This window comes from Rhinoderma darwinii, chromosome 5 (assembly GCF_050947455.1).
Source record: "Rhinoderma darwinii isolate aRhiDar2 chromosome 5, aRhiDar2.hap1, whole genome shotgun sequence".
NCBI lineage: Eukaryota > Metazoa > Chordata > Amphibia > Anura > Rhinodermatidae > Rhinoderma > Rhinoderma darwinii.
In genome coordinates this window covers 210,551,046-210,578,151 of record NC_134691.1, presented here as the reverse complement: position 1 = coordinate 210,578,151, position 27,106 = coordinate 210,551,046, and the positions used below count along the sequence as shown (strand labels likewise).

General features: G+C 43.5%; 1 protein-coding gene across 1 annotated transcript in view; it reads left to right on the top strand.

Annotated features, from left to right (window-relative positions):
* Positions 1-27,106, top strand: part of ADCY2 (adenylate cyclase 2) — an 831,331-nt gene that overhangs the window by 482,358 nt on the left and 321,867 nt on the right. Inside the window, exons 9-10 of the mRNA XM_075826916.1 lie at positions 315-447; positions 5,205-5,381. Of these exons, the coding sequence (XP_075683031.1) occupies positions 315-447; positions 5,205-5,381 (310 nt within the window). The remainder of the gene's footprint in view (positions 1-314; positions 448-5,204; positions 5,382-27,106) is intronic.

Genomic DNA, 27,106 nt, shown 5'->3' with positions numbered 1-27,106 from the left:
AAATAAAAAACATCTGAAAATACGGAGCGGTTTTCAAAATGGCCGCGTAAAAAAACGCCCCATCAGAGCAGAACGCAGTTTTGTCCAATTTAAATCAATGGGCATATGTTTGGAGGCACTAAGCTTTCGATTGTTCGAAAAACGGCCCAAAATAAGCCGTGTGAGTATACCCTCACTCACATTATATATATATATAATTGTATTTTTTATTTTTTTTAAATAACATTTAATAATAATAATAATAATAATAATAGTAATGTAGCGTACCTTGTAGATTTTCTTATTTCTAACAATGTTTATGGTTATTCCAACAGCCGAGTTCATATCACATCAGTTACACTGGAACATTTGAATGGAGCATACAAAGTGGAGGATGGTGATGGCTATTTAAGAGAACCATATTTAAATGAACATAATATAACTACTTTCCTTGTTATAAACCCAAAGGTTAGTTTTCTTGCATGCTAAAAAATTAATATTTTCAGGACAACTTTTTTTTATTTCAAAAGTTATTTCCTAAAAAATAAGTATTTTCTTTATACCTTTGCTTTTGTTTTAATCCATTGCTAGCTTTGGCTCAAAAAACTGAGCGAAAAACCACATAAAAAAACTGCATTAAAACTGTGTGTGTGTGTGCGTGTGCACGCGCGATCCTGCCATTCAATCTTGAATCACACATGGCGTTTTTTGAGTCAGGAGTAGATTCCAAAGACGTTAGTAGTATAAGGCCAGGTTCCCACGGGTCGAAAACTGTGCAGCATATCCAACCTGGAACCCGCAGCACCTTCCGACCACATTGTGGCGGGGTTTTTTCGAACGGAATTACCGCTGCGGAATGCAGCTCTGGGGTAAAGAGCCCTCTCTCTTTTCTGCATGTAGTCTGGCCTCTTAAGATGACATTGCAGGCCATGTGACTCTGCAGCCTGTGATTGGCTGCAGCAGTCACATGGGGTAAAAGTGATTCCAGGAGGCCGGACTGTAGGAAGAAGGAGAGAGTTCTGGGTACGTATTATTTTTGGGTAAGTAGAGTTCTGGGTAAGTATGATTTTTTTTTCTGCATTGCGATTTTTGCAGCAAAGTCGCAATACTCTGCTTTCTGTTGCGGGTTTTGCATCCCCATTGAATTCAATGGAGAAAAACACGCAACAGAAAAGCAACGAAAACGAAGCATAAATTTAGATGCTGCAGATTTAAGTACCGCACCGCAGGTCAATTTATTAATTTTTACGCTGTGTGTTTTTTCCGCAGTGTGGGTATGACATTTTCTAAATCTCATCCACTTTGCTGTTACTGTAAATGCTGCAGAATTTCCGCACAGAATTTCATTGCGGAAATTCCGCAGCGTTTAGGCAACGTGGGAATCTGGCCTAAGACTGGATTCACGCAGCAATTTGCTTAGATTTGCTGTACTTTTATGGCATTTTTAACGGCTTTAATGATACATTAAAGTCTATAGTAAAATATCAAATGCGTGGCCCTTTTTTTTTACCCTTGATAATAAAAAACATAATTGAAAGAAATAAATGAAATAAAAATATCAAATGTGCTACACACAACTGCGTTTTGGTTGGTGGTGTTTTTGAGGCAATTTGGTGGTCAGTGGAGTTTTTTTTCCAAACACAGTATGTTCAGGATATGGCGTTTTTCCCACAGGCTTCTCTATAAAACTTACAAATTGACACCAACTGAAAAATTCCACTAAAAATGCCTTAAAAAAAAACCTGCATGATTCATTTTTATAACGCCAGCGTCTTTTGGCTGGATTCCTACATAGTGTTTTGCTGCATTTTTTATGGCAAAATTAATGGCATTTAAGTCTATAGCAAAATATCAAATGCATTCCGCACAACTGCTTTTTGGTTTGTGGCGTTTTTCCCATAGGCTTTCGTATAGACTTTAAAAACGCCAGAAAAAAATAGTGCATCAACAAAACACTTCTAAAAACGCTTCTTTATTAAAATGTAACAAGCAAATTTCATGGCGTTTTTTTGTGGCGTTTTTATTAGGTGTTATTTTGTACATGCTTTTTTTCTGGCGTTTTTGAGATCCTATAGAGAAACATATGGGAACAACGCCATACCCAGAGCATGCTGCATATGGAAAAAAAACGCTACTGACCACAAAATTGCCTAAAGAATGACACAAACCGAAATGCAGTTGTGTGTAGTGCATTTTATAATTTACTATAGACTTTAACCTCTTCACGAACCATACGGCTATATACGTTCCAACTGCCGATGTCCCTTATAAACGTTGGAAGCTTGGAACAGGGTTTAATGTGTGCAGTGCTGCTTCAGTGTGAGAAGCACTGCACTTTCCTGTCGGCCACTTCTCTCCACAAGTGTCGGCACCTCTCCCCCTTAGTTACATCAAACAACTGTGTGTTTGATCAATGTTTGGGGGCTTAAATGTACAATGCTGCACACAATGAAGCAGTGCTTCCCTATTTTATTCTGCCGGCTCCGTCCCCAATTGATTCCCGGGGCCAGAGCATCGCAAGTGCTCTGGCCAGGGACACCTGACTTAGAAAAGCCCTTGAGGTCACTGTCCATATATGGACAGTGACGTTAGGGGCTTTGAGATGCTGAACCCCGCCCCCTGTCGATAACGCCACACACACACATCCCCCTGTAGATAGTACCACACCCCCATTCAGATAGCGCCCTCACCCTTTAGATAGCGCTCTCCCTCTTTATATAGCGCCAACCCCTGTAGATAGCGCCAGTCCCCCACTCTATAGATAGCGCCACTAGGAGTGGAATCTACGGCCAGAGCGGAGTCCCCGGCCAGAAAATGAAAGTCTCATGTCTTATGAAAAACAAATTAAAAATAGTTGTGATATTCAAAGCGGTTGCAAAGATAATATCATTTAAAGAAGTGCATATCAGAAATGGAAAATTTGACCTGGACACAGGGGCATCAATGACCCTTGGTCATGAAAGGTTTAATGTAACATTTGGCCGTATAAAAAAAAAAGCACCACAAAACACTCACAAAAATGCCACAAAAACGCAGCAAAACGGTGTGTGTGAATCGAGCCATAGGCCCTATTCACACAACATGGATTATCGGACGTTTTTTGAACGACCGTCACATGGCCGCATTAGGAACTATAGACCCCAAATGGGGCTATTCACACGGCCGATTTTTTGGCGGCCCAGTAAAATATATGGACATTGACGTCAGAGACTTCTCCTGAAGCGGAATCCCCGGTCACTGCCATCCCTGAGACAGCTGTGGCCGGTGATTCCGCTACAGAAGCAGGAGACCGCTCCAGGAGAAGTCCCTGACGTCACTGTCCATATATGGACAGTGACGTCAGGGACTTCTCCTGGAGCAGAATCACCGGCCACAGCAGTATCTACAGGGGGCTGTGTGGCATTATCTACAGAGGTCAATGTGTGGCATTATCTACAGGGGCAGTGTGTGGCATTATCTACAGGGGGCTGTGTGGCAGTATCTACAGAGGGCAGTGTGTGGCATTATCTACAGGGGGCTGTGGCAATATCTACAGGGTGGCTGTGACAGTATCTACAGGGGGCTGTGTGGCATTATCTACAGATGGAAGCGTGTGACAATAAATTGGCAAATGAAAATTCATCCGTTTTTAAAACTGATGCAAAATGGATCAAAATCGTCCGTTAAAAACAGAAACACGGCCTGGAACAGAAATGGAACGGATGCAATACGGATGCAAAACAACCGAGAAAAACGGACCAAAACACAGTTTTTATCGGCCGACACTCGGACCCTGTCGTGTGAATAGAGCCTAAGGAAGGAATTATTCCCTTTAAATCCACTTCTGGCTTTAGCTAAAAAAAAACTTGATTCTGCATGTTTTCAGATGGGCATATTTTTTGGTCAATATTTTACATCAGTATGTGTAAGCTAAAACCAAGAATGGAACATAAATAAAGAAAAAGTATAATGGAAATATTTGTACCTCTTAGGCCCCATGCACACGACCATGCCCGCAATCACGGCCCGCGATTGCAGGCACGGCCGGCCGCCAACTGACAAAGTATGGGAGCACGGCCCGCAAAATGCAAAAGAACGGACATGTTCCATAATTTTCGGAACATTTCCACGCCACGGACACCCTTCCGTAGCGCTACGGAAAGGTGTCTGCGTTCAATGAAAGTGAATGGGTCCGTTTTTGCGGACCGCAATTGCGGACCGCAAAAACTGAGGTTTTTTACGGTCGTGTGCATGGAGCCTTACTGTATGTGTTTTAGACCGACTCCTGGTTTTGGCTCAATACAAAAACTGATGCAAAATACTGACCAAAGTGTTAAAAAATTGCATAATAGTAGGATATTATATTTGGTAATTTGTAAAATTAAAATTGTAACAATGGAATCTTGTAAACTAACATGTCTTTATATGGGGTGGGTAGAATGATTTACACCCTCACCCTCACTGCCGCAGTGCCCTCAGTAGATGCTGCCGCAGTGCCCTCAGTAGATGCTGCCGCAGTGCCCTCCGCTGATGCTGCCGCAGTGCCCTCCGCTGATGCTGCCGCAGTGCCCTCCGGGCAGAGCGCTAGTAGGCTCTTCCTGGGACTCCAGCTGTGCTCCTGACTACTGGGACTCCTGCTCTGGGGAGCCAGTAAGACCATTACAGGAGCCAAATATGAATATTTTAGTGACCTACGGATGTAGCCATATTTTGCTTGACTCTGATCTTACTGCAGCCTGATATCACACAAGAAAAGCCATTCAAAAGTCATTGAAAAAGTCAAGATAAGGGATCTTGCCACTGTGTATTTAATGCGATAAAAGTCAAGATAAAGACGGCTACATCTGTAGTAATCAAAATTTTTATCGACGTTACATTTCTATGCACATTGGCTACCTTGCTCCTGAGTTGGGCCAGCCGAAAGTTTTTTTACAATAATATTTCTAGACTATTACTATTATTTAGAAAATATATACATTTTACGTCAGAGACTTTTCCTGAAGCGGAATCCCCGCTTACTGTACTGTATAGTACAGTAAGTTAAATACTTACTGTACTATACAGTTTTTATTTTTTTGCTATTCTTTTGTGTGTAGCCATCCTCTCCCCTTAAAACTGTTTATTCATAAACAGGATTTCTATTTATAAAATTCTTTCCATTAGATACAGTATTTTATGGCATATGTCTGTTGTAGCAAGGACAATAATTAAATCAATAATGTGAATGTTTTCCATTTGTTTTCCAGGTAGAAAGACGAAGCCCACAACATAATTTTAGACCAAGGCACACATTAGATGGAGCAAAAATGAGGGCATCTGTCCGTATGACACGCTATTTAGAGTCATGGGGAGCTGCAAAGCCATTTGCACATCTGCATCATAGAGACAGTATGACAACAGAAAATGGCAAGATTTGTACCACAGTATGGATTGCTCTATCTCATCTTTTAATTTGCATGGCTTGCATAAAAACAATTGAGCAACATTTGACGGCAGTTTTCAATTATCATGTTTAAATATTATATTTTCCTTTATTTCTTATACATTCTTTTTAAGAAATGTACCCTAATTCAGGACCGGACTTCCCACCTGGTAATTCAGGCAAATGCCAATGGGCCATTGTAGCAGTGGGCTGCTCCAGCTCATCTCTTCGTCCCTTGAAGCCCCTGTCCATCCTGTAGGTGCTCCTCCACCATGCTCAGACTGACACATTCCCCCCGTTAGTGGCACGCAGTCCACTTCAGTCAGTTGGCGCAGCAGCAGGCGGCTCTCCAGTCCTGGCCCCATCTGCTCAATCTCTTGACCCCTATCATGTTGAAACTTCTTGGGGCTCCCTGCTTTTCATGAGCATGTTTTCCCAGCCACCCACCTACATGTATTCTCAGTGACAGCGTGGCAGAGGGATCACTGCACACAAAGAGTCAGAGCTGAGCAATAGACTCAGAGGCAAGGGCCATGCAGCGCTGCAGCTGGCTTCTCAGAATAAAGTGTGTAGCACCCTGAACCACAACTAGGTAAATAAAGAAAATAAATTTGCAAAGAAATTAATGTCTGCTTTGCCATCCCCTTCCCCTCCACTGGAAACGCTAACTTCCAGCATGCCCTGACAGCTGTAGGCGTTCAGGACCTGCTGGAAGTTGTCGTTTTCTCCACAGATTGTATTCAACAAGAAACGTGTTACTTTCTTAAAGGAATACTCCCATTCACAGTATATGTCATAAATGCCACCTATGGGATCTTCACCTACCAGGAGATGTGGGATTGACCCCCGTCCGCCAATTCTTGCACACTGCAATGTCCATACACTTTAGTGGAGATGTTGACACACGCAAGCGCAGACACCTTTCTATTGAATTGTATGAATAATGCATCGATCTGGAAATCTGATAGGTGAGGATCCTATACGTGAGTCCTGCACTTATCAGGCATTTATATCATATCCTAAGTATTTCCCTTAAATGCCTAAGAAGGAAATACCCCTGTAACAACGGCCAGTACACCTTTTTTCAGTGCTCAAAGTACTTAAATAGACACTATACTATATAGCAGGGGTCTCAAACTCGGCCGGGTAAGTGGTAATATAGAAAAAATGGGAACTTGACGGGCCGCATTACTTTCAAATTTGATACAATACAAAATTATTGTTAATCAATTAGTTATTTGAACTACTATAAAACACTATATTACTATAATAATAATAATAATAATAATACTACATTACTATAATAATACCGCTAGGTTTAAAATTTGAGATATTTCTCCACGTGCTTATTTCAACAATCCAGCTTTCCAGTTTAAGTGTCGCTAAATGCAGATGCTGCCGCAGAGCCCTCCATAGATGCTGCCGCAGAGCCCTCCGTAGATGCTGCCGCAGAGCCCTCCGTAGATGCTGCCGCAGTGCCCTCAGTAGATGCTGCCGCAGTGCCCTCCGCTGATGCTGCCGCAGTGCCCTTCGCTGATGCTGCCGCAGTGCCCTCCGGGCAGAGCGCTAGTAGGCTCTTCCTGGGACTCCAGCTGTGCTCCTGACCACTGGGACTCCTGCTCTGGGGAAGCCCCTGACATCATTGTCGATGTATGGACAGCGATGTCAGAGGCTTCCCCAGAGTCCCGGAGCAGAGCCGATAATAGCGCTCTGCCCGGGACTCCGCTCTGGGGAAGACCCTGACACACTGTCCATATATGGGCAGCGATGTCAGGGAATTCCACAGAGTCCCGGAGCAGAGCCTGTACTAGCACTCTGCCCGGGACTCCGGCTCTGGGGAAGCCCCAGACATCGCTGTTCATATGTGGACAGCGATGTCAGGGAATTCCACAGAGTCCCGGAGCAGAGCCGATACTAGCGCTCTGCCCGGGACTCCGCTCTGGGGAAGACACTGACACTGTCCATATATGGGCAGCTATGTCAGGGAATTCCGCATCGTCCCGGAGCAGAGCCGATACTAGCGCTCTGCCCGGGACTCCGCTCTGGGGAAGACCCTGACACACTGTCCATATATGGGCAGCGATGTCAGGGAATTCCACAGAGTCCCGGAGCAGAGCCTGTACTAGCACTCTGCCCGGGACTCCGGCTCTGGGGAAGCCCCAGACATCGCTGTTCATATGTGGACAGCGATGTCAGGGAATTCCACAGAGTCCCGGAGCAGAGCCGATACTAGCGCTCTGCCCGGGACTCCGCTCTGGGGAAGACACTGACACTGTCCATATATGGGCAGCTATGTCAGGGAATTCCGCATCGTCCCGGAGCAGAGCCGATACTAGCGCTCTGCCCGGGACTCCGCTCTGGGGAAGACCCTGACACACTGTCCATATATGGGCAGCGATGTCAGGGAATTCAACAGAGACCCGGAGCAGAGCCTGTACTAGCGCTCTGCCCGGGATTCCGGCTTCTTGGGAAGCCCCAGAAAGCGCTGTTCATATGTGGACAGCGATGTCAGGGAATTCCAGAGTCTCGGAGCTAAGCCTGTACTAGCGGCTCTGTGTCCCGCGGGCCGCAGATGACAGCCCCAGGGGCAGCATGCGGCCCGCGGGCAGCGTGCTTGAGACCCCTGCTATATAGTATACCCAGTGGCGTAACTACCGCTGTAACAGCTGTTTTGGGGGCCCGTGCCGTCCGCCAACGCGGCCATTATGGTTGCTACAGCAGTAGCGACGCCACTACGGGGCCCACGCCGGCCTCAAACATTTATGGGTCGGGCGGCTTAGGCCCCCTCATGCCGAGTGGCGTGGCTAGCCCCGCTGCTGGCGACAGCCACGTTCACGTAGCGCTCCGTGCCCGATCATTCAGCGCCTTACTATAACGCTGATTGGCAGGGCAAAATTACTTGCCCCGCCAATCAGTACCTTTCAATGCACCGCTTCCGTTGTTGAGGGGACAACTCATTCTGCCCTGCCAATCAGCACCTTTCAACGACGCTAGCGGCATGATGATGTGATCGCGCCGCTTGCATTGTCCAGCCCCAGCAGATCTGCTCAGAAGAGAGCAGGTCTTCATTGCCACCGGACGTCGCGGTAAAGGGATCATGTGAGTATGTAAAGATTTTTTTTTCTAATAAAACTGTGAGTGGCATTATCTACAGGGGTGTTCTATCAACAAGGGGAGTCCATATGTGGGGATGTGGAGTACTATTTACAGGGGGAGCTATATGTGGGGTACAATCTACAGGGCTGGGCTAAATGTGGGACACTATATACAGGGATGGGATATATGTAGAGCGCTATCTATAGGGGGAGCTATTTGTAGGACACTATATAGAGGGGTGGGTTACCTGTGGGGCACCATCTACAGGGGGGCTATATGTATTGCACTGTCTACAGGGGTGGGCTATATGTGGGACACTATATGCAGGGGGAGCTATATGTTGAACACTATCTATAGGGGGAGCTATATGTGGGGCAGCTTTGTTCTGGTGGCGTATTTATGTACTGAGCTTGGTTCTGGTGTTGTATATATGTACTGAGCTTGGTTCTGTGGCTATATATATGTACTGATCTTTGTTCTGGTGCTGTAAATATGTACTGAGCTTGGTTCTGGGGATGTATATATGTGTTGAGCTTGGTTCTGGGGTGGTATACACTACCGTTCAAAAGTTTGGGGTCACCCAGACAATTTTGTGTTTTCCCTGAAAACCCGCACTTATATTTATCAAATGAGTTGCAAAATGACTAGAAAATATAGTCAAGACATTGACAAGGTTAGAAATAATTGTTTTTATTTGAAATAATAATTTTCTCCTTCAAACTTTGCTTTCGTCAAAGAATGCTCCATTTGCAGCAATTACAGCATTGCAGACCTTTGGCATTCTAGCTGTTAATTTGCTGAGGTAATCGGGAAAAATTTCACCCCATGCTTCCAGAAGGCCCTCCTACAAGTTTGATTGGCTTGATGAGCACTTCTTGCGTACCATACGGTCAAGCTGCTCCCAAAACAGCTCTATGGGGTTGAGATCTGGTGACTGCACTGGCCACTCCATTACAGATAGAATACCAGCTGCCTGCTTCTTCCCTAAATAGTTCTTGCATAATTTGGAGGTGTGCTTTGGGTCATTGTCCTGTTGTAGGATGAAATTGGCTCCAATCAAGCGCTGTCCACAGGGTATGGCATGGCGTTGCAAAATGGAGTGATAGCCTTCCTTATTCAAAATCCCTTTTACCTTGTACAAATCTCCGACTTTACCAGCACCAAAGCAACCCCAGACCATCACATTACCTCCACCATGCTTGACAGATGGCGTCAGGCACTCTTCCAGCATCTTTTCAGTTGTTCTGCATCTCACATATGTTCTTCTGTGTGATCCAAACACCTCAAACTTCGATTCGTCTGTCCATAACACTTTTTTCCAATCTTCCTCTGTCCAATGTCTGTGTGCTTTTGCCCATATTAATATTCCTTTTATTAGCCAGTCTCAGATATGGCTTTTTCTTTGCCACTCTGCCCTGAAGGCCAGCATCCCGGAGTCGCCTCTTCACTGTAGACGTTGACACTGGCGTTTTGCGGGTACTATTTAATGAATCTGCCAGTTGAGGACCTGTGAGGCATCTATTTCTAAAACTAGAGACTCTAATGTACTTGCCTTGTTGCTCAGTTGTGCAGCGGGGCCTCCCTCTTTCTACTCTGGTTAGAGCCTGTGTGTGCTGTCCTCTGAAGGGAGTAGTACACACCGTTGTAGGAAATCTTCAGTTTCTTGGCAATTTCTCGCTTGGAATAGCCTTAATTTCTAAGAACAAGAATAGACTGTCGAGTTTCAAATGAAAGCTCTCTTTTTCTAGCCATTTTGAGAGTTTAATCAAACCCACAAATTTAATGCTCCAGATTCTCAACTAGCTCAAAGGAAGGTCAGTTTTATAGCTCCTCTATACAGCAAAACTGTTTACAGCGGTGCTAACATAATTGCACAAGGGTTTTCAAGTGTTTTCTAATCATCCATTAGCCTTCTAACACAGTTAGCAAACACAATGTACCATTAGAACACTGGAGTGATGGTTGCTGGAAATGGGCCTCTATACACCTATGTAGATATTGCATTAAAAACCAGACGTTTGCAGCTAGAATAGTCATTTAGCACATTAACAATGTATAGAGTGTATTTCTGATTAATTTAATGTTATCTTCATTTAAAAAAACTGTGACTTTCTTTCAAAAATAAGAAAATTTCTAAGTGACCCTAAACTTTTGAACGGTAGTGTATATGTACTGAGCTTGGTTCTGGGACTGTATATATGTACTGAGCTTTGTTATGGTACTGTATATATGTACTGAGCTTGGTTCTGGGGCTCTATTTATGTACTGATCATGGATCTGGTGCTGTATATATTTACTGAGCTTGGTTCTAGTATTGTATATATGTATTGAGCTATATGTTGAGCACTATATATAGGGGGAGCTATATGTAGGGCAGCTTAGGGGTTAGCACTGTTGCCTTGCAGCTCTGGAGTCCATATGTGGGCAGTATCTACAGGGGCACTATCTACAGAGGCTCTATGGGGGTCACTATATACAGGGGGGATATGGGAGCACTATCTACAGGGGGCACGGTGTGTGTGTGCATGGGACAGAGTGTATGGTACTATTATAATTAGGGACACCGTGTATGGCGCTATAATAATTAGAGGTGCAGTGTAAGGCGCTATTATATTTAGGGGTATTGGGAATTTTATCATCATTTATAGGCGCAGAAATGTTTTAACCAGTTCAGGACGAGGCTATTTTGAGCCTTCAGGACCAGACACCGTTTAGCCCTTTTTAGCACGTGTTAGTTAAATGGCTATAACTTTTTTATTTGTTGGGCTAACTACGTGATTTTTGCGATGTTTTTTCTGTAGACAAAGGCTAATTATTTTGGTAATAACATAGTTTTACCCTAAAATAGACTCTTTTATTTGTGATCGCCACTGTCTACCGTAAATTTTAATATATTACATGTCTATATTAGGGTAATTGGGTCAGGGCTAGCGTTACAACAATAATTTGCGGGGGGAACGTTTCTTTTGGGGTGGGTATTTTATGTGTAATTATTATTAATTTTTTTTGCACTTTACTTTACGTTTAGTTTTTTATTACTATGGCCTGTTCCTCAAAGGTCAAAAAAGACCTTTGGGGAACTTTATATATATTTTTTCTTTCTTTTACACCATGCTTTTCCACTGTAACTGGAGCTGCACAGCAGCCCCAGTTACAGGGGAAATCAGCCCACTTATAGTGACTATTGTCACTAATATGGCTGTGCTGGGTCTAGTAAGAGCTAAAGCTGCTTCTATCCTCTCCTCAAGGTCCCCGGCAGTCACTGACAGCCTGAGACCCGACATTCAGCTGCCAGATCGCTCAGGCAGCAAGTTAAAACCCGAGCCGTAAAAAGTCTATGGCTCGGGTTTTAAGGACCCTGCCCGCCGGCCGTAAAAACACAGCCAGCAGTCGGGAACCAGTTAAAGAAGCTGAAGACATCTGAGCGGAAAACTGCAGAAATGGGTTGTGGCTGGGAGAAGTCATCATAGGGGACTGGACCGGATGGAGAAGAAAAGAGAAACAAAACTAGAATCTGTAATGTAGTCACTGTATGATCTGCAGAGAGATGATGGGTGGTATGATTATGATATGATTTTTTTGTGAAACAGCAACACCCAGCATATACTTACCATTGTTTGGTCAATGCTGGGAGCTGTAGTTTTACTCCGTACAGACCTATACGGCAGGGGTTGCACTAAATTGAGCTGTATTTGTTCTTGTGGGGGTATTTATGTACTGAGCTTGGTTCTGGGGATGTATATATGTTTTGAACTTGGTTCTGGTGTTGAATATATGTACTGAGCTTGGTTTTGTGGCTGTATATATGTACTGAGCTTTGTTCTGGTTCTGTATATATGTACTGAGCTTGGTTCTGGGGCTATATATATGTACTGAGCTTTGTTCTGGTACTGTATATATGTATTGAGTGTCATGTTGGGTACGCACTAACGGTATGGCATTTAGCCAACAGGACACAGGTCGCAGTCTATAGTTTGTATAGGTCTACCTGTGGTAGCTCAGACAGTAGCAAGACAGGCTTGGCTGTGACTAGGCAGCAGGCAGGCACCAGGCGTGGTGTAGAAGGACAAGCATGCTACTCAGCGCAGCACGACTCCAACTGAATACGGCACTTGGATCAGGATAGCATGGGATACAGGTTACAGGTAACAAGAAGGGGAAACACTGGGAACTGGAAAACACTTAAGAGACCATTTGCAAATACAGACTAGGGAAACGACAACAAGGCTCAGGCAATGCAGGGAGGGGCAGAGCCCTTCTTATAGTACAGGGTGATCTGGGAGCAATCAGCTCAATCTCATACATGTGTGCGCTCTGCCTATTTAAGGCTGGACTAGCTCGCGAGCGCACCCTAGTGGTGGCTGCGGAACAGGACGGCCGCATGTGCAGACATCTCTGGAGAGAAGGGCGTCGACAGGATGGGAGGAGTTCGTGGTCAGCGAAAACGGACGTTACACTGAGCTTGCTTCTGTTGCTGTATTTATGTGCTGAGCTTGCTTTTGGTGTTGTATATATGTACTGAGCTTGGTTCTGAGGCTGTATATATTTACTAATCTTTGTTCTGGTGCTGTATATATATATATTTAACTTTGTTCTGGTGCTGTATATATGTACTGAGCTTTGTTCTGGTGCTGTATATATGTACTGAGCTTGGTTCTGGGGCTGTATTTATGTACTGATCTTTGTTCTGGTGCTTTATATATGTACTGAGCTTAGTTCTGGTGCTGCATATATGTATTGAGCTTGGCTCTCGTGCTGTATATATGTACTGAGCTTGGTTTTGGTGTTGTGTTTATGTGCTGAGCTTGTGTCACGATGCGGGGTGTGGACCCACTGGGCCGTACCACGTAGCGGGATGGCAGCTGGCCAAGCATGTATGGTGCAGAGTTTATAGTCCAGAAAGGTTACCTGACGCAATGTAGACAGTAGCAAGGCAGGCTCGGCTGGGACCAGGCGGCAGGCAGACGTCAGGCGTTGAGTAGCAGAGCAGGTTTGGAAATGCAGCACAGCCCGACAACAGCTCAGCACGGCAGTAGACCAGGATAGTACTGGATAGCACGGGATACAGGATACAGGTACGGGGAACACTGGGAAGCTGGAGGACACTTAGGAGACCATTTGCAAGACAAACTTTGGGAAACAACAACAACGCTCAGGCGAGGATCAGAAGGGCGGTGGACTTCTTATAGTCCAGGAAAGGTGAGTTGATGATGATTTTCATGTGTGCGTGCTGGCCCTTTAAGAGCGGGCACGAGCACGCGCGTGCACCCTCCGGGAGACAGTCTCGATACCCGGAAGTGAGTGCCAAGGATATCCATGGCCACGGTCGTCAAGGGGTAAGTTAGAATGACAGACCGCGGCCATAGACGTTACAGTATCCCCCCTCTTACGCCCCCCCCCTCTTCTTGGGGCCAGAGCGGGAGAGAAACTTTCTTATGAGGACAGGGTCATCGATGTTCTCCTCTGGCTACCAAGACCTCTCTTCTGGACCGGATTCACTTCCAATCCACCAAATAAAACGTCCTTCGTCCCACATTCTTGGTGGCCAGAATCTCCCTTACCTCGAAAGAGCCTGACGAGCTGCCAGGAGCCACTGCGGAACTAGGAGTCCTAGAGTAGCAGTTCAGGACCACGGGCTTCAGCAAGGAGACATGGAAGGATATTGAGGGTAGGAGGCAGCCGCAGTTTGTAAGAGACCGGGTTAATTTGTAGCAGGATCTCGAGGGGTCCGAGGATCCTGGGAGCAAATTTGCAGGACGGCACCCTCAGCCGATATTCTTTGAGGACAACCAGAACTTCGTACCAGGAAGAAACTGAGGAGGATCCCATCTTCTAGTATCTGCTTTTTTCTTCATGTGGTCAACTGCCAGCAGACTAGAAGATTGGGTCTGTTGCCATATTTGCAGAAAGTCCCTGAAGGTCGAGTCAGCTGCAGGCACCTGGGACATTCGAGGTATTCGAGGATTTTGTCCGTAGACTATGAAGAACGGGCTGGAGGTGGTGAACTCACTAGTATGGTTATTATAGGAGAATTCTGCCCATGGGAGCAGCTGCACCCAGTCATCATGTCGCCTGGAAACAAAGTTACGTAGATAGTTCTCCATAATTTGGTTAATCGTCTCGACTTGCCCATTGGACTGGGGATGATAGGCCGAAGAGAAGTCTAACTTTACACCGAGGAGGCCGCAGAGTGCTTTCCAAAACTTCGAGGTGAACTGGACCCCTCGATCCGAGACAATATGCAGAGGCAAGCCATGCAGACGGAAGATGTGTTGTATGAAAAGGTCAGCCAGTCGAGCAGCAGAAGGCAGGCCAGTCAGGGGAACAATATGAGCCATTTTAGAGAATCGATCCACCACCATCCAGATCACACTGCATCCCGCAGAGAGAGGCAGATCTGTGACAAAGTCCATAGCAACATGCCGCCAGAAAGCATCGGGCACAGGCAGTGGTTGGAGCAGACCGGCTGGTCAGGAGTGGGCAACTTTGTTTGCTGCACACACCATACAGGAGGAGACAAAGTCCGTGACGTCTTTGGGCAGCGTGGGCCACCAGAACTGACGGGCGATTAGGTCTCGGGTCTTAGGGGCACTCGCGTGACCTGCCAGCTTGGAACTGTAACCCCAGTGAAGGATTCTTCCTCTGTCTGCCAGACGTACAAAAGTTCTTCCTGGAGGAATGTCACTAACCTGCAGAGGGTTCACAGGGAAGATGCAGGAAGGATCAATAATATTCTGTGGGAACTCCACAGTGTCCTCAGTTTCAAACGACCTAGACAAGGCATCGGCCCTCACATTCTTGTCGGCAGGTCGGTAGTGGAGTTCGAACCGGAACCGAGCAAAGAACAACGACCACCTGGCTTGACGAGGGTTCAATCGTTGAGCTGTCTGTAAATAGATCAGATACTTGTGACCCGTGAAGACCAGGATAGAATGGACTGCGCCTTCCAGTAGAAGTCTCCACTCCTGCAGGGCCAGCTTGATGGCCAGTAACTCCCGATCCCCAATCGAGTAGTTGCGCTCTGCGGAAGAAGACAGTTTGGAATAGTAGCCACATACCACAGTCTTGCCTTTAGAACCTCTCTGGAACAACAGTGCACCTGCACCAACAGAGGAAGCGTCCGCCTCTAAAGAAAACTGTAGGGACACATCAGGGTGGTGAAGAATAGAGGCTGACGTGAAGGCTTTTTTTTTAAGGTCTCAAATGTGACTTCTGCCTCTGTAGTCCACATTTTGGCATTCATACCCTTTTTTGTGAGGGTAGAGATGGGGGCTGTCAATGGCGAGAAGTTGGGAATGAACAGCCGGTAGAAGTTGGTGAATCCCAAGAAGCGTTGTATGGCCCTTAAGCCTTGGGGGCGTGGCTACTCCAGGACAGCCTTTACCTTCTCAGGGTCCATCTTGAGGCCCTGTTTGGAGATGATATAGCCCAGGAACGGAAGAGATCTTTTTTTAAACATGCACTTCTCCAGCATTGCATAAAGATGATTCTCCCTTAAACTAAGCAATACCTGGTGGACATGACTCTGATGAGTTACCGGATCTGGGGAAAAAAATCTAAATGTCATCGAGATACACCACAGTACAGATATAGAGGAGATCACGAAAAATGTCATTGACAAATTCTTGAAACACAGCGGGGGCGTTACACAGGCCGAAGGGCATAACTAGGTATTCATAGTGCCCATCACGTGTATTAAATGCGGTCTTCCATTCATCACCCTGACGAATTTGAATCAGGTTGTAGGCCCCCCGCAAGTCCAGTTTAGAAAAAAAATTTGCCCACCGTATGTGATCAAACAGTTACGAAATCAAAGGCAATGGGTACCTGTTCTTCACCGTGATCCGATTGAGGCCTCGGTAGTCAATGCAGGGTCAGAGGGATTCATCCTTCTTCTTGACAAAGAAGAACCCAGCTCCGGCCGGGGATGAGGACTTACGAATGAAGCCCCTCTCCAGATTCTCCTTGATGTAGGTCAACATAGACTGAGTCTCTGGCAGGAAGAGAGGGTATACTCTACCGCGAGGAGGAGACGAATCAGGAACCAAGTCGATCGGACAATCATATGCTCAATGTGGCGGCAAGGTCTCCTCTTCCCTTTTATTGAAGACATCAGAGAACATAGAGAAACAAGAAGGCACCCCTGCCAATGACTGATGTTGCGAAGACTGCGGAGGATGGATATGACCCAGACAGCGGTCGAGACACTTGGGACCCCACTGGAGAACCTCTCCATAGTTCCAATCCAGGACTGGGGCATGCAAACGGAGTCAAGGCAAACCCAGCAGCACGGGGTTGATGGCCTTGAGCAGGACAAACAGGGAGATGAGCTCAGTGTGAAGAGCTCCCACTTGAAGTCTCAATGGCTTGGTCACAGACAAAACTGGGTCAGGCAATGGCAGTCCATCTACCGAGGCGACAATCAACGGCCTTTCCAGAATGTATGGGGGAATTTGATTTGGCATTATACTTCATGGGGGCATCTGTGCGGGCATTGTAGTGTATAGGGGCATATGTGTGGGAACTATACTGCATGGGAGAATTTGTGTGGGCATTATACTGTATAGGTGCATCTATGGGGGCATTATGCTGTATGGTGACAGCTATGGGGCTTTATACTTTATGGGGCCATTATACTGTGTGGAGGCAGTTAGAGGGCATTATACTGTGTGGCTATGCGCGCCTCATCGGTTCTCCCTCTTTGTGATACTTGAAATCTGGGAGGTATATATGAATCCCTGGCCAAAGCGTTGCCGAAGCTTTTCCCGGGGATTCCACTACTGGAGAGTATATGGACAGTGACGTCAGGGGCACCTCTAGGAAGCCCCAATGGAGCTATGTACAGGGAGGGGGGGGGTGTAGTGCTATCTACAGGAGGGTGTGTGACACTATCTACAGGGGGGTGTATGGCACTATCTACAAGGAGAGGTGTGGTACTTTCTGAAGGGGGGTTGTATTGGCACTATCTACAATGGTCTGTTCATTATGTCACCATATAGTCTCATTAGCCTCAGATATACAATCTGTTTAGTCCGGCACTAACCTCATTAAGTCATTAAGGCCAAAATAGGCCTGGTTAATGTACCATGTAATGTACTGAGAAACTGAAAAAACTTATTTGCGGAGTGAAATGGGCAAAAGAAAGCAATTTCGCAATTTTTTTGGGGGTTTTGTCTTTACGGTGTTCATCGTGCGGTAAAAAATGTTCATGGTACGGTAAAAACGACCTGCCAACTTTTCGTTGATACGATTACGGCGCTACCAAATTTATATAGTTTTTTTTATGTTTTACCACTTTTACAAAGAAAAAAAAATTTGGGAGCATTAACGTATTTATTTTTTCATCAACTAAGCGGTATAAGGTTTTATTTTTTGCAGTGCGAGCTGTAGTATTTATTGGTACCATTTTGGGGTACATGCAACTTTTTGCTAAAGCGATAGAGGACCCTACTAGCCGGCAGGCATTACAATACCACAAAAATTAACTAATTTGCAATTAAGCAAAGAGAAGTCCTAATTTCCGGCTAGCTACAAGGAGTATAAGCTAAAATATAACTTTCATTAAATCTTCCTAAATGAACAAAACACAAAATCACACATGTTAAAAGTTAGCCAATGCTCACTGACAGTGAGAAATTTGTATGGCATGTTGCCAGAAAAGCACTCGGTCAGTACGATACTATATGATTATAGAACCAGCGCCTGCAGAACGCTGTATTTGTATAGGCAAGATGGAGACTGTAGCTAACTGTCAATAGAGCTTTGAAATGAAAACATAAAGAGACGCCTCCCTGACATGTTTCGCTACAAATGTAGCGTCCTCAGGGGTTCAAATAGGGGTACTAGTAGCTACTAAGGTGGCTCAGTTTTGCCACGATTTTTATTACAAAAATTGTGGAAAAAAAAGCGAGGAAATGAAAAAAAAAACTTTAACGTACTGTACACTCTTCAAGAGTGAGGGGAGATGTGAAGAAGGGTAGGAGGGACTCACCAGCCTTCAGGATCCAGTCGGCTCTATAGAAGGAACTGACTGGTGGGACGACTCTCTCTTCGGCACAAAGCTTCTACTTTCATGCTGCTTGTGCAGCATCTTCTCCTACAGTTAGTAATTGCATGTAAATGTGGTTCGGGGGGGGGGGGGGCTGGCCCCTATACAGTAGCTACCGTACGGCACTGTTCTACTCCCGGCAAATACTCTTATCTCACCTGTGAAGTACTGTAGGAAGTTCAGGTGGCAAAATCTCGTAGAGGCACTCAGAGGTTGTGTCGCTTCACGCCAATCTACAGTATGTGCACTGTGTGCCACCACTTCATGACCCTGTTAGCCAGAATTATAACCTTGTGAACAAGGCCCCAGTGTTAGTTTGGAAAATGAAGAGGGCCCCATTACATTGAAGGGCCTGTTCCTTTCTCTAAAGTAACTAACGTTGGTTCACTGATCCAAATTAACTCAGAGCCGCGCAGGACCCTTTTTTTTCCATCATTGTGGCCCATGACAGCAATACCAGCCACACAGCGCTGATGGCAGCCCTGGACACAAAATAAACAATGACATTAAGTGACTTACAGGGACGTCTTCTCTGAATGTAGTCCTCCTCTTTCCCTTTTTTTCCCCCATTCGGCCCAGATCCTCAAGACAACTTTTTTAACTATTGTATGCTTCGCCACTGTAGGGTTTAGTGCCCAGTTGAATTTTCACTTTTGCACATCATCACCTTCTGTCTACTTAGACAAACTTCTCATAGTGCTACAAACTGTGCCCCTTGAATATATTACTGCCATACACCATACCCACTGAAAATACTAGTGCCATACACTGTAACCCTGAAGATATTTGTGCCACACACTATGCCCACTGAATATAATAGTGGCACATGCTCTGCACGTTGAATATATTACTGCCATACACTGTACCCACTGAAAATAATAGTTCTACACAATGTGCCCCTGAAAATAATGCTGCATGCTATGCCCTCTGAAAGTAAGAGCACTACACACTGTGTCTCCTGAATATAATAGTAGAACACACTGCTTCCCTGAATATAATAGTCCCATATATTGAGGCCCCTGAATATAATAGTTTCTCATACTGTGCCCCCTGAAAATACTGCTACTTTCTGTGCTTTTGAATATAATAATGCCACATGTTGTGCACCATGAAATTTGCCACACACTGTGTTGTCTAAAAATAGTCCCACAAACTGTGCCCCCTTAAAATAGCTCCACACACACCACTCCGCAAATTAATAATATATTACAGTGCCCCCTGAAATAAATACCACACAGTTTTCCCTTAAAATAGTGCCATACAATGTGCCCCCAAAAAATAGTGCCACATACTGCGCCCCTTAAAAACTCCACCACATGATGTTCCAACTGAAAATGCTGACAGCTCAAGTAAAAGATACCCAATTCACAGCAAAATACTCACCACGATGAAATAACCCAACCTAAATGAGGATAAATTAAACACTCCTAGAGCAGGACTGCTGGACAGCAGAAACATATGTCATGAGCTCCTGTTACAGCAACTGCTCAATAAGTTGATAATGTGTGATACCCATGTAGCAGCAGGAGCTCATCAAAATAATTAATTAATAAAATGCTACTCCCTCCGTCTGGCCGCCCTAGACACCTGTCCTTGCATGTCTTATTGTAGATATGGCCCTGATCAAATTATTGATTGTTTTTAACATTTCTTTAGCATGGGAGCCTATGGGTGACAGATGCCACTGCATGACATCTGTCTTCTGGTGCTCTGTCCAGTGCCTCCCACATAGAGAAGTTCTTGACATCACTGTTCATATATGGACAGTGACATCAGGGGCATTTCCAGAGCCGAAGTTCTCGAGCAAAGCGGTTCCGGCACTCTGGCCGGAACTCCAGCTTTGAAAAGATCATGACATCACTGTCGATATATGGACAGCGACGTCAATGGCTTCCTCAGTACTGGAGTCCCCAGCCAGAGTCACTGAACAGTGACATCAGGTGTTTCCCCAGGAACAGCCCTTCTGCCCGGGGAGTTCAGGCGACATATCCCACTGTATACCAATACAGTGGGATGCGTTTCAGCCTTCCGTCAGAGGTATACATTGGGAGTCCTCCCAACGTAAATTTCCAACATAAGACTATAACGTGATGTGAACAGGGTCTTATATATATTTTTTCAATTGGGATGAAATACAAAATGCATGACAATATTGAAAAATTGTTATTGTTTCAGCATCAAGAGACTAAAATCATTTGAAAATGAAAAAAATTGCATAGTATTCATAAGCAGTGGTCAGCAATCAATACAATCAATGGTTATAAGACACGGTCTCACTATTATTATATTTGTTCCTATTTGACAACATGTCCATTCAAATAAATAAGCCCCACAGTGGGAGGAAAATACATATGGTGCATATTGTAACCGCCATCATGCTGGAAGCCGCAATCCCGCTACAGAATTCACCTCATCATGGTTGCCGAGATTGTGCCGCGGGTATAAGCATGCTCAGAAAGCATGTGATCAGCAGCGGCATTCTTATTTCATCTAATTAGCAAAATACATAATAAAGCAGAAACCAAGTGAAGATACATATTGTGTATTGATACTATATTAAAGTGCTTATGTATATAGTGGTATTATTTATTAAGTGTATTTTGATTATCCAGAATATATAGTAGTGGAAAGAACTATGCGGCATTGATTATCAAACAATATACAATATTAAAGAGCATAGAGTAATTATTCATTGTGTGTGTTTTAATGATATAAATATAAACAGTTTTATCAATGTATTTAATGTGTACATTGTTTGATAACTATTTGTCACCCTGTTTTCACTAATCTTATAGGATATATCATTAAAACACACACAATAAATAATTCCTCTATGCACTTTAATATTGTATATTGTTCAATAATTAATGTTGCATAGTTCTTTCCACTACTATATACTGTGGATTATCAAACACTTAGCGAATAATACCACTATGTAAATCATCACTTTAATATAGCATCAATACACAATTCGTATATTCACATGATTCTGCACTATTATGCATTTTGCTAATTCCTTCTCCCTTGTTGTGACCCTGTTCGTTGTTCCCTTCCCTGTATATTATGGATAAATATACTAAGGGCAAGTTTTGCCATGAAGTAAGATGGCTGCTGCTGAGCGCAAAATGACAGGGCATGCTTGGATATGCAACACGATCCCAGCTACCCTGATGAGGTGAACTGTGCACTGACATGCCCACTTCCTCTCTTCAGGGCTCGGTAAGGGGCTTCCAGCATGGTAGTGGTGACAACATGCTCCATATATTGTGGTCCAGCTACAGATTAAGGTATGCGTTTTTATTTAATAATTTATATCTATCTCTCTATGGATAATTTAGAGGAGAGAAAAAAAACAGGAATGCAACTGGCGATGCCACTATTTTATGGAAGAGTAAACAAGTGAACACTTATTGGACATACAACGCGTTTCGAGACTGCTCAGGTTTCTTCATCAGGTACATAAGACATACATATGTTCAGCATTCAAACCGGAAATGACATGTTCTCATTTGCACCAATCGATACTAATACATCAATACACAAAGATTGCAAAAATGTTTAAAAACTCACACAATTAAAAAACAATCTTACCAATATTAATAATAATAAATTTTTAGTTTTGTTTTACACTGAAGGGATAAATGGAATTATTAAAATACTAGATAATACTAGACAATAATACACAATAAAAGGGTTGGTACTCTAAGTCTGGTCATCTATTTTTACTTATCTCTATTTTTAATCCACTTATTTTTTTTTTTCACTTTAGCTATGCTGCTTTAATAAGTTGTGTAAAGATATAACGATATGTCACATCCTATGTATCTGAGTTCGGCAGAGCATCAGTTTCCGATATAGTGCATAGTGCTGGAATATTATCAGGTGTCAAATCAGTTAAAGTATACAACTACTTCATTTTATTACTATTAATATTGGCAAGATTGTTTTTTAATTGTTTGTAAGTTGTTATACAGTTTTGCAATCTATGCGTATTGATGTATTAGTATAAATCTGTGTAAATAAGAACTCTTATGTACCTAATAAAGAGACCGGAGCGGTCTTGAAACGCGTTGTATGTCCAATAGATGTTCACTTTTATAACTCTTCTTAAAGATTATGGCAGCGCCCATTGTATTCCTGAATTATTCATTTAATGGTCCTGAGACCAGAGGCCCGCAGGCTGGAGCAGCTATTCTACTGGTTGAATATATTCCATTTTGTCTTCATATGCTTCACAGTGTTGTGCCTGGTCATTGCACAACCACCTCTGGTAAGCATAACCTTTTTGGTTTTTAATGCTATTTTGGAGCATTCTTGTTTTTATACTTTCTTAATGGATCACATATTTCTAGTATGTGTATGTAAATCCACTGGCATCTATCTATATAATAGCACTTAAGAAATATGACGGCGACACACGCATTAGTGTTTTTGTGTTGGTGGTCAGTAGCACTATGCCTGGTACAATGACTTAATTTGGTTGGTATTGACACTTTGTGACCTCATTTTGTTTTTTCATTTATATATAGTTTGTTCTTTATATGCTGAATTTGATTAAAAAAAATTGCTGCATTTCACATTTAATGTGTGGTATTTATGTATTTTCCTCTCACTGTGGGACTTATTTAACTGAATAGACATGTAGTGCAATAGGAGCAGATATATTAATAGTTAGATGATGTCTTATAATCATTGATTGTTGACCAACACGTATAGATACTGTGCAATAATTGCATTTTTACGTTATTTTAATATTTATTTATTTTTATTATTGCTGTAACAATAAAGATTTCTAGATATTATCACAGATTGTTTATTACGTTGTTTTTATTGTATACTTTTCATAGATTTCTATGTTGTGCTTAGTATACAGCATATTACTCCATATTGGGATCACTGAGTTTGTAGGTGTTATTTATCATACGGCCTAATTGAGTGGAGGCAACAGTGCTATTTAAGTACAATATCCCACTCTCCCATACTAGCGGAGTCAGTATAACTTCACACAGGTATTCATCAGGATAAGGGCTTAATTTGGAGGCATTTCTGGGATTCTTGAGATGGGAAACTACTATGTCATTGTTATTTACAGTGGGTCGAGGATAAGGTACTGCCTTAAAAAAGGACATTTGTAATATCGGCTGATCCTACTTCTGTGAGCACCCTGACATTAGAAGAGGAATTTAAGGTAGTCGAAAATGTACAAAAATCTTCCCTTTTGGATTATGGATTACATACTCACTATTTGTGTTTTAGTGAAGTTGGCGTAAATCCAATTAAAGGGCCCTTCTGCATATATATCAAAGGGGCAGAACGCTCTGACTGTGCTCCAATTTTACCAGTTATTTCAAATAATGTGAGACGGAAGTTATTTACCCTGCCTATAAAGAAGAAAAAATCTCAGACTTTTACTAGCAGAGACTAGCAGAGAACCTTACCGAATCTAGCCTGGCTAATAAGCAACACACTAATATTGAGTACCTCTTGCTGAAACTTACAGACGTGAGGTCTTAAAATTTGATTGTGGATGCTTATTTTCTACCTTTTCCTGCTAGTGCGGAAAGTTTTAAATCTGGAACAACTAAGACTATGTACTATGTATGTACTACCACCAATTGCTGTAGAACAGCTACCGCACAAATCAGTTCATGCAAAACCCTTGCACTAACTGGCACCTTCTGGCTGACCTGAACGTTGCCGATCATTAGCACTGACCCTGCGTTAAAACACTCAATGTAAACACTCTCTAACACCATTCTCCGAGGTCCTTTATTCTACCGTTAAAGGTCGTTCCTCTCCCCTCCTGTACCGATATGGCTCTCTCCCCCTTTGCCATAGATAAATTTCTCCTTTCCCAATCTCAATATACGGGAAGACGTAGCTGGAGCTCCAATATGTCGCCAAGATCTACAACCAGAAGAGACAAGACCTATAATACCAATCAAGAGTACCATCGCCCTCTTTATTCAAGACAGAACCAAAGACAAATTCTAATATGCCAAATTTCAGCCTCACCAGCCCATCTGCTTCTTCAGATAGAGACTGCCCTGCAACTACATCTGTGGCCAAGAAGTCACTAGGCTCATCATGCCTCTACTAGACAAGAGACTAGATTTTGTCCACTCCTCCAAACTCATCCCTTTCAACTCACCGGAAACGCTCAAAAACTAGGTTACCTGGAAACCAGAGTGGAGACCTGTGTCAGAGAATGATCTTCTCAGTAAAACAACTCTAAACTTCTCCAAGACAAATTGGATGACCTAGAGAACAGATGCAGAAGCACGAACCTCCGCTTCCTGGGTATCCCAGAATCCGTAGGGGGCCAGACTTGGCCAGTTATGTAATATTGGACGTCCCATTGCCTTTAAATCATTGCCAGACTCTTCAATTTCCAGATAAAAGAAAAGGGACCATCCTTAGAAGTATAGTGGCTAAGGCTCTTAATAATTTAGGTCTACTCTGTCTCTGTCACACAAAAAAAACAGGCTTTTTCCCCAATCTGCAAAATCCTGAATAAGAACAACCACAAGTTACAGCTCATATTCCTGGCCAAACTGACAGTCACAGTGAATAAAGAAACCCTCTATTTAGAAGACCCCTCAGCAGCCCACAGGCACTGTGATGAACACTACGACAGAAAGAGAGAGGACTGACCTTCAACCCTTCCTCTAACAATCTTATACCCCTCCCCTGAATGATTGTTCTTAATGTTTAAATTTACACTGTTTACACATGATAGATAATGTTTTACTACTATCATGGTCTTGCAATCCTACTGTCGATAATATTAATGCTTCTATTTTCTCTCCTAGTTTTGCTCTTTCTTCCCTTGCCCATGGGTCCCTGTTACTGAGGTTTTCACATCTGCTGACAGTTCATCCTGCTCGATGGGAGAGTACCACCCAACTCATCTGACTTTTGCTGCAGCTTTTACGAAAAAATGGATGAGTACTAATAACACACTTGACGCCGACACCTATCACACTCCCTCAAGTATACATATGATTTAATGAAATGTGGCAGGTTTAAACTCACCTGTGAAAATGAAAAAATCATGACCCATATTAAAAGTATTAAAACCAGATGTAGTATCCTTCAGCAAATGATGAGCATCCATCCAAACATGCAACCTGGTTGGACTACTTTCTTAAGGTCTCCTACTCCATTAAAAGCAGGGGGTTAGCCATTCTATTTTGAAAATACCTGCCATATTCCAACTCAGATTCCTATTGATGATAACATCCAACATCGGGAGGATATTTTGCTCCTATGGACCATGTCCAAGGACTTGCTACGAGGTCTTGTCATCAAAACCACCACAAAACACACTTCCAGAATTCAGACGTTACACACAGAAGCAAGATTTTTAATACTTATGTTTAGGGTCAGGCACCATTCTGCTACCCAGAACAAATATTACCACTGGGAAAATAAAAGGGGACTCTCTATTAGCTCACCTTACTTATCCACTAAGTAACAGGTGACCTATCCCTCATTAAAAGATCCCAACCACGGAACCCTGCACTGGGACAAAGATAAAATAATAAAAACCCTTTGCGATTATTATGAAAACCTGTACAGAGCCCCTCCAAGGGATTTGATCGTCAATGACATAAAAACATATCTAGAACAAGACATCTTGGAGGAGGGGAAACAAGCAATAAGTTTATCCCCGATTAAAAAAAACGTGGTCCTGATGGCTTCCCAGGCAAATATTTTAAACTCCTTTCCTCAGAGGTCACTCCCTACTTAACTCGACTCTACACCCTTCCATAAGAGAGATCCCCTTTTGATAATAATATTGCATACTTGGCGGAAAACCAGAATGCTCAAAAACCTTGAATCTACTCACTTCCTGTGCAAAACCCTGTTAGGCAACTTAGAGTTTCAGAACGGACACCCCGACACCATATTTAAAATATGGCATAAGGAAAGAATCCTCTCTCTTTGTCATCTAATTTATTTCACTTCTAAATCATCCCATATGCTACAGAATCTCAAGTCCTGTTATCCAGACACACCATTCCCATTATTTGCTTACATACCAGCAAAACCAGCTATATTCACAAATGCAAACATACCCTTCCGGGCCTTGAATGGGACCAGGTCTTCAATGCCATCCTTAAATCAACCACTAGGGCACAAATCTCTGCTTTTCTATACCTCAATTGACTACAGTACCACTACCACTAATCCCTCAGATTTCAAACTGACTTTTTATGTCATTGATTTAGCTAACATACTGACTATCCTGGAATAGTCTGTTTAAACTCTTCCCTCAAATATGCAGTAATGACCTTGAGAATCTTTCACAGATCCCATGTCACACCAACTATAGGTTGGAGAATGAGTATATATCCTACTGATGCCTGTTTTAAATTCAGGGCTCTGTGAGCAGATATAACCCATTGCCTGTGGTGGTGTGGAGTGATCCAGGAATTCTCGCTTAGTTATTAGACGGTACAGCCAAACTCACCTGAATCATTTTGTACCTTTTGATACACAGTGGGGAATATTTGGTTGGGTAGACTCTAAAAAATATCAATGCACCAGTGAATCCAGAAAACGTCTTTATCTGGTCT